This window comes from Bufo bufo, chromosome 9, assembly GCF_905171765.1.
Source record: "Bufo bufo chromosome 9, aBufBuf1.1, whole genome shotgun sequence".
Lineage (NCBI taxonomy): Eukaryota > Metazoa > Chordata > Amphibia > Anura > Bufonidae > Bufo > Bufo bufo.
Window position 1 is genome coordinate 36,274,843 of NC_053397.1, and position 15,861 is coordinate 36,290,703.

Sequence of the window (15,861 nt, forward strand, 5' to 3'; positions counted from 1 at the left end):
GAAGCTCACCTACAGAGGGACGCCTCATGTAGGATCCACTCTGTGTTCTCTCTATTGAGCCTCTGGCCTATGTGGTGAAAAGAATTTCCCCAGTTGATGTGTCGCCAGATATTACCTACTCAGTCATTGATATCAGTTCTTTATCCTTTGTATTTAAAAATTGTAAAAGAAGGACATTATATTACTATATTTAATAAAATTATATTATTAACCGTCATTAAATTAACCCTTAGAAGACTGAGGATATGGTACGATAACCGGTTACTTTAGGTGCTGTCGTGCACCAATTTGTTTTTGTGTTATTGTACACTTTTTTGTAATCATTAATACACTGCTAAAAAAAAATAAAGGGAACACTTAAACAACACAATGTAACTCAGAGTCAATCACACTTCTGTGAAATCAAACTGTCCACTTAGGAAGCATTACTGAGCGACAATCAATTTCACATGCTGTTGTGCAAATGGGATAGACAACAGGTGGAAATTATAGGCAATTAGCAAGACACCCCCAATAAAGTAGTGGTTCTGCAGCTGGTAACTACAGACCACTTCTCAGTTCCTATGCTTCCTGGCTGATGTTTTGGTCACTTTTGAATGCTGGCGGTGCTTTCACTCTAGTGGTAGCATGAGACGGAGTCTACAACTCACACAAGTGGCACAGGTAGTGCAGCTTATCCAGGATGGCACATCAATGCGAGCTGTGGCAAGAAGGTTTGCTGTGTCTGTCAGCGTAGTGTCCAGAGCATGGAGGCGCTACCAGGAGGAAGGCCAGTACATCAGGAGACGTGGAGGAGGCCAACAACCCAGCAGCAGGACCGCTACCTCAGCCTTTGTGCAAGGAGGAACAGGAGGAGCACTGCCAGAGCCCTGCAAAATGACCTCCAGCAGGCCACAAATGTGCATGTGTCTGCTCAAACGGTCAGAAACAGACTCCATGAGAGTGATATGAGGGCCCGACGTCCACAGGTGGGGGTTGTGCTTACAGCCCAACACCGTGCAGGATGTTTGGCATTTGCCAGAGAACACCAAGATTGGCAAATTCGCCACTGGCGCCCTGTGCTCTTCACAGATGAAAGCAGGTTCACACTGAGCACATGTGACAGAGTCTGGAGACGCCGTGGAGAACGTTCTGCTGCCTGCAATATCCTCCAGCATGACCAGTTTGGCATTGGGTCAGTAATGGTGTGGGGTGGCATTTCTTTGGAGGGCCGCACAGCCCTCCATGTGCTCGCCAGAGGTAGCCTGACTGCCATTAGGTACCGAGATGAGATCCTCAGACCCCTTGTGAGACCATATGCTGGTGCGGTTGGCCCTGGGTTCCTCCTAATGCAAGACAATGCTAGACCTCATGTGGCTGGAGTGTGTCAGCAGTTCCTGCAAGACGAAGGCATTGATGGTATGGACTGGCCCTCCCGTTCCCCAGACCTGAATCCAATTGAGCACATCTGGGACATCATGTCTCGCTCTGTCCACCAACGTCACGTTACACCACAGACTGTCCAGGAGTTGGCAGATGCTTTAGTCCAGGTCTGGGAGGAGATCCCTCAGGAGACCGTCCGCCACCTCATCAGGAGCATGCACAGGCGTTGTAGGGAGGTCATACAGGCACGTGGAGGCCACACACACTACTGAGCCTCATTTTGACTTGTTTTAAGGACATTACATCAAAGTTGGATCAGCCTGTAGTGTGTTTTTCCACTTTAATTTTGAGGGTGACTCCAAATCCAGACCTCCATGGGTTGAAAAATTTGATTTCCATTTTTTAATTTTTGTGTGATTTTGTTGTCAGCACATTCAACTATGTAAAGAACAAAGTATTTCAGAAGAATATTTAATTAACTCAGATCTAGGATGTTATTTTTGTGTTCCCTTTATTTTTTTGAGCAGTGTATATATCTAGGGATCCTTTACTATCGTATGTATTAAAAGTTACGTTTTAATAAGGATCACCACTCTACCCTTTTTCTGGATTCTATAACTTCAGGTGATCAAGTCATTGATTATCATATAGCTCTTTTTCAGTCTTCACATCACCCTGGACATGTTCTCCACATTTACACTTGTGTCTATGCCTGTGTGGCTGAATATGTTTGTGTCTATGACTGTCTGGTTGAATGACTTTGCGTCCATGCCTGCTGGATTTGAACGCCTTTTGCGTCCTTGCCTTCTCGGTTGAACGCCTTTTGCGTCCTTACCTTCTCGGTTGAACGCCTTTTGCGTCCACGTCTGTCCCGCTGACTTTTTGCCTTTACATGTGAGGAGCCAAGCCGGGTGTCTAATTTCATGTGTCTCTTTACCTGTGTAGCTGATTGCTTCTGTGTTTTTGCTTGCTAGAATGACTGCTCCTGCAGCTATGCATATAGAAACATAAAAACCATTTGGCCCATCTAGTCTGCCCAATATACTGAATACTATGAATAGCCCCTGGCCCTATCTTATATGAAGGATGGCCTTATGCCTATCCCATGCATGCTTAAACTCCTTCACTGTATTTGCAGCTACCACTTCTGCAGGAAGGCTATTCCATGCATCCACTACTCTCTCAGTAAAGTAATACTTCCTGATATTACTTTTAAAACTATGTCCTCTTGTAGCAGTTTTTCTTCTTTTAAATATTCTCTCCTCTTTTACCTTTGTTGATTCCCTTTATGTATTTAAAAGTTTCTATCATATCCCCTCTGTCTCGTCTTTCTACCAAGCTATACATGTTAAGGTCCTTAAGTTTTATCCTGCAATCCATGTACCAGTTTAGTAGCTCTTCTCTGAACTCTCTCCAAAGTATCAATATCCTGCTGGAGATATGGTCTCCAGTACTGCGCACAATACTCCAAATGAGGTCTCACTAGTGCGCTGTAGAGTGGCATCAGCACCTCCCTCTTTCTACTGGTAATTCCTCTCCCTATACACCCAAGCATTCTGCTAGCATCTCCTGCTGCTCTATGACATTGTCTGCCTACCTTTTAAGTCTTCTGAAATAATGACCCCTAAATCCCTTTCCTCAGATACTGAGGTTAGGACTGTATCACCGATTTTATATTCTGCTCTTGGGTTGCCAGATTTTTGACCATTCCTCTAGTTTTTCTAAATCCTTTTCCATTTGGTGTATCCCTCCAGGAACATCAACCCTGTTACAAATGTTTGTAGCTGTCTGCTTCTGTTACTGGGCTTGTGTAGTGCAGCCGTGTCTAAATGGCTGGCAGCTCGTGCAGCCATGTCTGGATGACTTTACTTTGGCTTGGAGTGGGTGTCTGTGACCTGAGGTGCTGCCAATGTCTGTGGTGGTCTTCTATGGTCACTATGCATGCATCGTGAACTAATTCTGTGGCTATGCCTGTTAGACAATTTTAAGTTTAATGGTCTACAGTAAGCCACCAGCAAAGCCCTATAATGCACCTGGTGGGGAGTGGTAAGTAGGGCTGGACAATATTGTCTGAAAGGCCCACAAGACATATGGCAGACCAACAAAGTCCTATATAGCTCCTGGTTGGGAGTAAGAAGTTGGACTGGACTATGTAGTCTGGATGGCCTACAGGAGGTATGGCTCACCAGCAAAACTCTATAAATACTTGCTGCCGATCTGGAAGTCCCAGGGTGGCCTTGGAGGGTTGGTGGTTGTCTGCTGGGGCCCTTCAGGTGGTAGATCTGGCGTTGTGGACCATGGGAGGTCTGAAGGGTCCAAGGGGCTCTTTAGACCTCTTGTAGCAGATCTGTGGGCTTGTCCAGGGGATGGATGCCATGGTAAGGTTCCCTCATGGTTGCCAGATTGCAAGGAAAATTGGAGATTTTGGCGTCTAAAGTATTTCTGGTAGACGTAACAGAAAGAAAAGAGAAGGAAGGGCCTCCAGCGGATCATGGTTCTAAACCTGTTTTGCAATGTAATCTGCACCAAAGGAATCAGTGGTGGTTCAGCAGTCATTTTCAAATTTGATCAATCCGTGTAAGATAAGTACCTTTCTAAAAAAAATGATTTATTTTTATAAGCACTTGATAAGAAACCCATATGGAATTTCTCTAATAAGATTATGCTGGGTTTAAATTCTAATGTCTAGCTTTTAAAATTTCCTAGGTTTTAGGATGTTGCTTGAACTGACCTTTTTTTTTATTTCATTTTTTTTTTTAGCTCCGACCTCGTTCCTTCTGGGTCTTCTTAGCATAGAATACTTTTCAAGAGCTTTCCTTCCCGAGGGGTGTTTTATTTCTCTGCTATTCGGTCATGGGTGAAGGGAAATAAAAATTATAATTACACTTACGGGTAATTTGATTTTCCTGAACCTATGACAGCACCCCTCTAATTCCCTCCTTGGCGCTTTTTTTTTTTTATATACACTGCTCAAAAAAATAAAGGGAACACAAAAATAACACATCCTAGATCTGAATTAATTAAATATTCTTCTGAAATACTTTGTTCTTTACATAGTTGAATGTGCTGACAACAAAATCACACAAATTTAAAAATGTAAATCAAATTTTTCAACCCATGGAGGTCTGGATTTGGAGTCACCCTAAAAATTAAAGTGGAAAAACACACTACATCAAAGTTGGATCAGCCTGTAATGTCCTTAAAACAAGTCAAAATGAGGCTCAGTAGTGTGTGTGGCCTCCACGTGCCTGTATGACCTCCCTACAACGCCTGTGCATGCTCCTGATGAGGTGGCGGACGGTCTCCTGAGGGATCTCCTCCCAGACCTGGACTAAAGCATCTGCCAACTCCTGGACAGTCTGTGGTGCAACGTGATGTTGGTGGATAGAGCGAGACATGATGTCCCAGATGTGCTCAATTGGATTCAGGTCTGGGGAACGGGCGGGCCAGTCCATAGCATCAATGCCTTCGTCTTGCAGGAACTGCTGACACACTCCAGCCACATGAGGTCTTGCATTAGGAGGAACCCAGGGCCAACCACACCAGCATATGGTCTCACAAGGGGTCTGAGGATCTCATCTCGGTACCTAATGGCAGTCAGGCTACCTCTGGCGAGCACATGGAGGGCTGTGCGGCCCTCCAAAGAAATGCCACCTCACACCATAACTGACCCAATGCCAAACCGGTCATGCTGGAGGATGTTGCAGGCAGCAGAACGTTCTCCACGGCGTCTCCAGACTCTGTCACATGTGCTCAGTGTGAACCTGCTTTCATCTGTGAAGAGCACAGGGCGCCAGTGGCGAATTTGCCAATCTTGGTGTTCTCTGGCAAATGCCAAACGTCCTGCACAGTGTTGGGCTGTAAGCACAACCCCCACCTGTGGACGTCGGGCCCTCATAGAGTCTGTTTCTGACCGTTTGAGCAGACACATGCACATTTGTGGCCTGCTGGAGGTCATTTTGCAGGGCTCTGGCAGTGCTCCTCCTTGCACAAAGGCGGAGGTAGCGGTCCTGCTGCTGGGTTGTTGGCCGCCTCCACGTCTCCTGGTAGCGCCTCCATGCTCTGGACACTACGCTGACAGACACAGCAAACCTTCTTGCCACAGCTCGCATTGATGTGCCATCCTGGATAAGCTGCACTACCTGAGCCACTTGTGTGGGTTGTAGACTCATGCTACCACTAGAGTGAAAGCACCGCCAGCATTCAAAAGTGACCAAAACATCAGCCAGGAAGCATAGGAACTGAGAAGTTGTCTGTGGTCACCACCTGCAGAACCACTCCTTTATTGGGGGTGTCTTGCTAATTGCCTATAATTTCCACCTGTTGTCTATCCCATTTGCACAACAGCATGTGAAATTGATTGTCACTCAGTGTTGCTTCCTAAGTGGACAGTGTGATTGACTTGGAGTTACATTGTGTTGTTTAAGTGTTCCCTTTATTTTTTTGAGCAGTGTATGAAAACCGGAAAAAAAGTTATAAGAATCTTATCTATACGGCTCCTACTGATCTACTCTGGAATCAATACTGAAGGAGCAAGTGGGTGTTCCTTTTTTTAATTGCTCTTGGTCTTTCTAACTGTGGGGACGGATCCATCTCTCTATGGTGATGTCATGGGTTCAGGAAAAATCAAATTAACGGTAAGTGTAATTATCCAAAAACAGCAATTCTGACTTATTTTAAGTGTTCACCATAGGGGATAAGTTGCTTGATAATTGTGTAATGTGGGTCGTTAAAGACGTTGCGTTATCAAATATTTGGAGGGGATTTTATTTTTTTTTACATTGAAAAGCTTTTTTCCTATGGAAAAGTATTTATTAAAACAACATTTTTATTTAACCATTCATTAGTCCCAAAAGGGGACTTCAACAGGCTGTCTTTTGATTGCATCTATACTGCTTTTACAGTAAAGTGTATTAGACGGTTAGGCACCATCAAGGTGCATGATGGGCAGCCTGGGACTTTCATTAGGCCACAGGCTACCATTTAAACACATTGGCATCCCTGCAATGTTATTCAAGGGGTGCTGATGGGAGACAGAGGGAGCGCCCTCACCCCAAGCCACTTAGAGTCAGCAGTTGCTATGGACTGTGGCATCTAAGGGGTTAAAAAGCCTGGATTGGTGTTTCTGCCTATCCAGGCTGTGAGAACTGAACAACCTGTGAGTTTGGTGTAGAAGAAATTGACTGGTTGCACACAGACCTGATCTCAACCCCAGTGAGTGGAGATGGTGAACCAGACCTTCTAGTCCAATAGCAGTGTCTGATCTCACAAATGCTCTTCTGGATGAATGGACAAAGATTCCCACAGCGACCCTCCAAAATCTTACAGAAAACAGTCCCAGAATCTGTTTTAGCTGCAAAGGGGGACCAACTCTATATTAGCAACTATGGATTTAGAATGGGATGTCAAAAGCTGATGTATGTATTGTGGTCCCAATACTTTTGTCCATAAAGTGTATATATAGCCATTGCTGCAGGAGTCTGTAAATTGGGGAGAGAACATGGAGCAAAGAAAAAAAAATTAAGCTAGAACACAGCCACAGGGGCTCCTACCAGACCCAGGTATTGTGTGTCACCATGGAAATCCGCTGTCCAGGACCACCAGGATGGGTGAGGAAGCAAGGAAGGCTGCAGGATACCTGAGTTTCAAGGTGGCGGTGAATGGAAGTGGTGGAAATGGGGACAACGGAGAGCCCTCCCCATGGAGTAAGCATGCGCTGGAGCAGATTGTAGAAAGCGGGGACTGCCCTCTCACCACAGCCAAGGAGCCTGAGAACAAAGTGATGTACCAGCCTGTCATAGTAGGGGCAGGGCTAAATGCTAGCCCAGGACCAGCAAGAAGCTGGAGACTAAATTAGCCATGGTGTGCCGGACCACTCCAGGGAGGCCCAGAAATTTAGTGTTGGATTGAGGTAGCCTTGCTGAAGACCAAGGGGAGAGGAATATGTGGCAGCTAGCCAGTTGAGAGAGGGCTGAACTCACACTGTGTCCACTGTTGCAGCACCAACATCGAAGGGACCCCTTTGAGACAAGTAAGGGTACTTTCACACTTGCGGCAGAGGATTCCGGCAGGCAGTTCCATCGCCGGAACTGCCTGCCGGATCCGGCCTCAAACGGATGCATTTGTCAGACGAATCCGGATTCGTCTGACAAATGCATTGAAATACCAGATCCGTCTCTCCGGAAAAACGGATCAGGTATTATTTTTTTATTGCATTTTTAACCGCTTGCCACCCCCCCCCCCCTGTCACTTATTAACCCCTTATTCACCCCATATAGACTCCCTGATCACCCCCCTGTCATTGATTACCCCCCCTCTAAAGCTCTATTCAGACGTCCGCTTGATTTTTACGGATCCACTGATGGATGGATCGGATCCGCAAAACGCATACGGACGTCTGAATGGAGCCTTACAGGGGCGTGATCAATGACTGTGGTGATCACCCCATATAGACTCCCTGATCACCCCCCCCTGTCATTGATTACCCCCTGTCATTGATCACCCCCCTGTAAAGCTCCATTCAGACGTCCGCATGATTTTTACGGATCCACTGATAGATGGATCGGATCCGCAAAACACATACAGGCGTCTCCCGGGAGCCTTCCGGGGGGGTGATCACCCCATATAGACTCCCTGATCACCCCCCTGTCATTGATCACCCCCCCCCCTGTCAGGCTGCATTCAGATGTCCGTATGATTTTTACGGATCCACGGATACATGGATCGGATCCGCAAAACACATACGGACATCTGAATGGAGCCTTATAGGGGGGTGATCAATGACAGGGGGGTGATCACCCCATATAGACTCTCTGATCACCCCCCTGTAAGGCTCCATTCAGACATTTTTTTGGCCCAAGTTAGCGGAAATTATTATTTTTTTCTTACAAAGTCTCATATTCCACTAACTTGTGTCAAAAAATAAAATCTCACATGAACTCACCATACCCCTCACGGAATCCAAATGCGTAAATTTTTTTAGAGATTTATATTCCAGACTTCTTCTCACGCTTTAGGGCCCCTAGAATGCCAGGGCAGTATAAATACCCCACATGTGACCCCATTTCGGAAAGAAGACACCCCAAGGTATTCTGTGAGGGGCATATTGAGTCCATGAACGATTGAAATTTTTGTCCCAAGTTAGCGGAAAGGGAGACTTTGTGAGAAAAAAATAAATAAAATAAATTTCCGCTAACTTGTGCCCAAAAAAAAAAAAATTCTATGAACTCGCCATGCCCCTCATTGAATACCTTGGGGTGTCTTCTTTCCAAAATGGGGTCACATGTGGGGTATTTATACTGCCCTGGCATTCTAGGGGCCCTAAAGCGTGAGAAGAAGTCTGGGATCCAAATGTCTAAAAATGCCCTCATAAAAGGAATGTGGGCCCCTTTGCGCATCTAGGCTGCAAAAAAGTGTCACACATCTGGTATCGCCGTACTCAGGAGAAGTTGGGCAATGTGTTTTGGGGTGTCATTTTACATATACCCATGCTGGGTGAGAGAAATATCTTGGTCAAATGTCAACTTTGTATAAAAAAAATGGGAAAAGTTGTCTTTTGCTGAGATATTTTTTCTCACCCAGCATGAGTATATGTAAAAAGACACCCCAAAACACATTGCCCAACTTCTCCTGAATACGGCGATACCACATGTGTGACACTTTTTTGCAGCCTAGGTGGGAAAAGGGGCCCACATTCCAAAGAGCACCTTTAGGATTTCACAGGTCATTTACCTACTTACCACACATTAGGGCCCCTGGAAAATGCCAGGGCAGTATAACTACCCCACAAGTGACCCCATTTTGGAAAGAAGACACCCCAAGGTATTCCGTGAGGGGCCTGGCGAGTTCCTAGAATTTTATATTTTTTGTCACAAGTTAGCGGAAAATGATGATTTTTTTTTTTCTTACAAAGTCTCATATTCCACTAACTTGTGACAAAAAATAAAAACTTCCATGAACTCACTATGCCCATCATGAAATACCTGGGGGTGTCTTTCCAAAATGGGGTCACTTGTGGGGTAGTTATACTGCCCTGGCATTCTAGGGGCCCAAATGTGTGGTAAGGAGTTTGAAATCAAATTCAGTAAAAAATGACCAGTGAAATCCGAAAGGTGCTCTTTGGAATATGGGCCCCTTTGCCCACCTAAGCTGCAAAAAAGTGTCACACATCTGGTATCTCCGTATTCAGGAGAGGTTGGGGAATGTGTTTTGGGGTGTCATTTTACATATACCCATGCTGGGTGAGAGAAATATCTTGGCAAAAGACAACTTTTCCAATTTTTTTATACAAAGTTGGCATTTGACCAAGATATTTATCTCACCCAGCATGGGTATATGTAAAATGACACCCCAAAACACATTCCCCAACTTCTCCTGAATACGGAGATACCAGATGAGTGACACTTTTTTGCAGCCTAGGTGGGCAAAGGGGCCCATATTCCAAAGAGCACCTTTCGGATTTCACTGGTCATTTTTTACAGAATTTGATTTCAAACTCCTTACCACACATTTGGGCCCCTAGAATGCCAGGGCAGTATAACTACCCCACAAGTGACCCCATTTTGGAAAGAAGACACCCCAAGGTATTCGCTGATGGGCATAGTGAGTTCATGGAAGTTTTTATTTTTTGTCACAAGTTAGTGGAATATGAGACTTTGTAAGAAAAAAAAAAATCATCATTTTCCGCTAACTTGTGACAAAAAATAAAAAGTTCTATGAACTCACTATGCCCATCAGCGAATACCTTAGGGTGTCTACTTTCCGAAATGGGGTCATTTGTGGGGTGTTTGTACTGTCTGGCCATTGTAGAACCTCAGGAAACATGACAGGTGCTCAGAAAGTCAGAGCTGCTTCAAAAAGCAGAAATTCAAATTTTTGTACCATAGTTTGTAAACGCTATAACTTTTACCCAAACCATTTTTTTTTCTACCCAAACATTTTTTTTTTATCAAAGACATGTAGAACAATAAATTTAAAGAAAAATTTATATATGGATGTAGTTTTTTTTGCAACTGAAAGTGAAAAATGTCATTTTTTTGCAAAAAAATCGTTAAATTTCGATTAATAACAAAAAAAGTAAAAATGTCAGCAGCAATGAAATACCACCAAATGAAAGCTCTATTAGTGAGAAGAAAAGGAGGTAAAATTCATTTGGGTGGCAAGTTGCATGACCGAGCAATAAACCGCTAAAGTTGTGGAGTGCCGATTTGTAAAAAAGGGCCTGGTCTTTAGGAGGGTATAAACCTGTGGTCCTTAAGTGGTTGAAGGTCTGCGCCGACCAGAAAACCGGATCAGTTTTGCCTAAACACTTGGTGCTGGATCCGGCCTTAATACAGTTTAATGGTAATTAATGTCGGATCCGGCAAGTGGTCAGGATTTTTGGCCGGAGAGAAAACTGCAGCATGCTGCAGTATTTTTTTCCAGCCAAAAAAACGTAAGATGAACTGAACTGATACATACTGAACGGAATGCTCTCCATTCAGAATGCATTAGGATAAAACTGATCAGTTTTTTCCCGGTATTAAGCTCCTGTGACAGAACTCAATACCGGAAAACAAAAACCGCTAGTGTGAAAGTACCCTAAAGGAGCATAATATGGGAACCTAGAAAACAGAGAAGCAATGGATTGCAGCAGATCCACAATGACTGAGAAAATAAGTTTAAAATAAACATTACAAAAATAATTTTTATTAAAAACAAAGTCTACAAAATTGACAAACACTCCTATGAGAGGTTTGATAAATACACAAAACAGCAGCAAACACATAATTCACATTGATCATGTTACAGTGCATCTAGTTAACATAATAATGAGTCAAACACACACAGGCCAAGGTTATAACACGTATTGGGACACAAGTCTACTCCAACATTTTAAACATCTGGCATCAACCCGGTCTCCAGTTCCCTTTGTTTCTGAAGCAAACCCTAAAGCAAAATGAAGAAAAGTTGTAAAATCAGCATAATCACAGCTCTTTACTACCAGTACACATACATTACATGTATATTCACACACTGTTATTTTACATTTGTGCTTAACCTGTGTATTTGTAAGTGATGATTACAGGAAAGTGTCATGGCCCTTTCACAGTTTACACTGCTCCATACTATTAGTACTCGTTGGGCTGGGTATAAAAGCTCAGTCCTGTGCACTTGAAAGCAACAAGCTGTAGTGAATTATAATACCAGGCTGCCGTTAATTGAAGTACAGTGCTGTGATTGTTAAACATCTGCTCGGCAGGGGAGCTGAGAGTCAGACTCCTATCACTAAGGCTACATTCACATGACCGTGCCGTGTTTTGCGCATCCGCAAAACACGGCTGCCGGTCATGTGCATGTGGGACAGGCTGCCCATAATAGAAATGCCTATTCTTGTCCGCAAAACGGACAATAGGGCATGCTTTTTTTTTTTTGCGGGGACACGGAACGGAGCAACGAATGCAGACAGCGCACAGAGTGCTGTCCGCATCTTTTGCAGCCCCATTAAAGTGAATAGGTCTGCACGCGAGCCGCAAAAAAATGTGGCTTGGATGCGGATCCATACCCTGGCCGTGTGCATGAGGCCTAATAGAGATGGGTTTTTCTGAGGATTTGCAATCAGTTTAAAATATATATATATATATATATATATATATATATATATATATATATATATATATATATATATATATAAAAAATTGATCTTTCTCAACGTTTGCCACAAAAAACTGAAGACTTGCCTGAATTTTTTTTTCCATAGGAATGTATTAGTGCATTCAAAATACCGGATGACGCCGGAAAGACGGATCCGGCATTTCAATGCATTTTTCTGACTGATCAGGATCCTGATCAGTCTTACAAATGCCATACGTTTTGCCGGATCACTCTACCGCAAGTGTGAAAGTACTCTTATCCCGAATAAAGACAATACAAACCTTTCGTAATTCTGACAGTCCCCTCAGTATTGCCTGTTGTCGGTCCTTATTTCTGACAACATTAGGATTCAATAAAGGGTCTTTTGCATGATTAGAGTTGAATATTTGCCGAGATTCCTGGTCTTTGCCTAAAGAGAAGGGCATTTTGTTCAGAACTCATAATACTATAGAAACCCTTAGGCACTTTTTAATATACAAGTTACTATCTTCATAAATTTTGGAGATTTTGTGTGGGATCAGGTAATAATCTAATGTGTACTCTGGGGCCCAGTGATACTAATATTAAACAAGCCTAAGGCCTCTTACACACGAATGATGCGGATTGACTCAGGATGCTTTCAGTGAAACTCGCACCATTTCACAAGCAAGTTTTGTCTGCATTTGCGGTCAGTGTCTTAAGTGTTCTGCGCAAGTGTAATCCGTTTTGATTTATTTAAATCTGAAGGATTACTAAAACATCTCTTAGCAACCATCAGTGAAAAACACATTGCATCCGGATGCAATGCATTTTTCACTGAAGCCCCATTCACTTCTATGGGGCCAGGGCTGCGTGAAAAAACGCAGAATATAAAACATGCTGTGATTTTCACACAATGCAGAACAGATGAGTGAAGAAAAAAAGAAAGTTTATGTAGCGGATGCAATGCATTTTTCACTGATGGTTGCTAGGAGATGATGTTTGTAAAGCTTCAGTTTTTTTTCACGTGTGTGAAAAACGCATCAAAACGCATTGCACTTGCGTGAAAAAAAAAAATCGGACTGAACTTGCTTGCAAAATGGTGAGAGTTTCACTGAATGCATTGTTTGTGTGAAAGAGGCCTAATTGTTTCGTTGCACAGCAGATACTCCATTTTCAGATGAGTGGGGAAGTAACTTCTCTCCCCACTAAAATAGGAAATGCACTCTGCTCAGTTTACATTATACCTACAGCTGTGTGTGTACATGATTGTAGACTACCAACAAACCATGTGTAATCGGATCCTGCAGTCATAAGGCACCACCTACGGGTCAGGGTGTATTACAGTTTGCTACAACAACCTAGTTTTATGGAACCGTAATATAGCACCCATAGAAAATAGCTGAGTAAGCAGCTCAGCTGTTTTCGGAACTCCCATAGAAATGAATAGGGGCAGCCGCGCATGCATGACCACCTCTCCATTTCCAGATGCTGCAAGCAGGGCTATATACTGTATATAGGATATCATGTGGAAAAACCCTTGCAGATGTATATAGAGGTTTCAGCAGTAGAAAAGCAAGGTGATAATCAGTCACTAGAACAGTTATACGGAGATACAAAGGGTATATCATACGTGGTTAAATTAGCCACTTAGACATTCAAAAAGGCTAGGTGCCCCAGTAGTATCTATATATTGTATGGAGACACTTCCACTATTGAACCAGCATACATTGAAATAAAATAATTTAATAAAAATTTAGATAGTCATTCAGTCTATAAATAAGTAGGCGTCCTCATACGGAATTTATAAGGAAAACACACGCAGAAGCGGATCACGTTAGTGAATGGTGATTGTACTGCATTTGGTTCTTACCTGATGGATTATGCTGGGGCTCATGTGTTGAGGGTCTGGACATAGGAGCATTAGGATCCAGATAGTAAATCTCTTTCGTCCGCACATATGGAACAAATTGTGAAGATGGTGGTCGGTCAGATTCCAACTTCTCAAGGTCCGGGGTGACATGCCTTTGGATGGACACAGCATTACCATTGTAAATTGCAGGAACAGGGGTAACAGTGGATCTCTTCTGAGCCTGATGTAATCTGTTCTTCACTGCAGGAACTGGTGGAGAGTCTGACCTGTGACGACAATGCACTAGTTTATAACAAGGCAACACATACCCTGCGCACAGAAGAAGTACAGCCCCATAATGAAAGGTTTTCTTACCTCAATATACTAAAATGAGCAGACACCAACAATCATGGGGTGGAGATGGCAAATTACATGTAGGCTATGCAAGCAATACATTTAGTGTACAGTAGACTATAGTAGCTATTACTGCATAGATATCGATGTTTTAGGAGAAATACAAAGACATAGAAGAATGGAAGACATCTGCGCTTACCTCTTGAAATTTGATTCGGTTTTCTGCACTCTGTCTTCCTGCTAAAAAAAAAAAAAAAAGTTGCAGAGTACATGGTTTAAAAATGTATTACCATAATATAAAAAGTGACAGAATATCGCTAGGTTATAAACTCTCTTTATAACTAGTGGGAGTCAGACCTCTGGGACCCCACTGAATGGGCCGCAGTGCTGGTTTAGGTCCACATCACCTTCTCAGTTTTCCCATGTTTCCGGCCCACCTGGCTGTGCAAGGACCTTCAGCAGTTGAACAGGGGTTATGCTGCTGTTCCTATAACAGCAGCAGTGCCATTAGCTTTCATACATCAGTGGTTTGTAAATAATCAGCCATATCTAAATCCGAACAGACTAAAACATTAGGGGGGATTATTATTTTTTTAAAGTTAATTTTGAGTCTGTGTTGCAATAATTACTCCAAATGGTGCATGTTGTTTAATACATTTGGCACCTCTTTAAACATTAAAATACTTTTGTCTAGAGATGTTACTACAGTTAGTTTTTTTTAATGCCACCCCATACTGAGTAAGATTGCAAATTTTTTAAGAGATTGGCATAAGATCAAAATAGTCACACATTTGTGTGCAAAAATCAGCTACTTTTTTTCTGCCAGAATTCTGGTCCAAATTAAATTCCTCCCAAGGAGTATCTTGCCTGACACAGGACTAGTCAAGCAAAAGATTTTAGCCCTCAAGTACAGTAACTCTGGAGAAGTAAAGCACAGTAAATAAAATGTAACACATTTAAAAGGAACCTGTCACCATAAAAAATGCAGTGTAAGCTGCAGGGAGCATGTTGTAGAGCAGATTGGTGTACAGTTTTGTGGGAGAATATTTAGTATAACTTGCATTTCATTCATTTAAATTTCTGCTCATTCTAGACTTTCAAGTCCAGGAGGCGGTCCTGTCAGTGATTGACAACTGCCTCTATATACACAGTCAGAGAGGAGGCTGTCAATCACTGATAGGACCGCCTACTGGACTTCAAACCCAGAATGAACAGAAATTTAAATGAATAAAATAAGTTTTACTTATATAGATTTATGGGAAAATATTATCAATCAGCTCAGTATCTCCTGCTCTATAACATGCTGCTGGCAGACTACATTGCATTTTCAATGTGACAGGTTCCCTTTAATATATGTTAACCTTTTACTATGCAAGGGTGTAATAAGCTCTTGAATATGTGACATATTTGTGAGAATTAGGACTCATGCTCACAGCAATTCCCTGCATTGGGGACCGCAATTTGCGGTCCCCAATGCACGGACAACATCCATGCGGATTCCACAGACTGATCCAGACCCATTCAACTTGAATGGGTCCGTAGTCCGTCCGTCCCGCAAAAAGTAGTGCTTGCACTACTTTTTTCTTGTGGTGCGGAGGCATGGACAGAAATCCCACGGAAGCATCCATGGGGTTTTGTGCCTCCATTCCTCACTAGACCTTCCTTCAAGTGAATGGGTCCGCATCCGTGATGCAGGGTGCACA

The 15,861-nt window shown here is 43.1% G+C and overlaps 1 protein-coding gene across 2 annotated transcripts in view; it reads right to left on the reverse strand.

Annotated features, from left to right (window-relative positions):
- Positions 1-11,069: 11,069 nt before the first annotated feature.
- Positions 11,070-15,861, reverse strand: part of CCDC66 (coiled-coil domain containing 66) — a 50,608-nt gene continuing 45,816 nt past the window's right edge. Inside the window, exons 16-19 of one of the 2 annotated variants that reach the window (XM_040407707.1) lie at positions 14,358-14,395; positions 13,826-14,091; positions 12,276-12,403; positions 11,070-11,289 (exon numbers count right to left, since the gene is read on the reverse strand). In XM_040407707.1, coding sequence (XP_040263641.1) covers positions 11,236-11,289; positions 12,276-12,403; positions 13,826-14,091; positions 14,358-14,395 — 486 coding nt within the window. In that variant the 3' untranslated portion in view covers positions 11,070-11,235. Of the gene's footprint in view, positions 11,290-12,275; positions 12,404-13,825; positions 14,092-14,357; positions 14,399-15,861 lie in introns of both variants that reach the window. The other variant, XM_040407706.1, reaches the window with a different exon arrangement.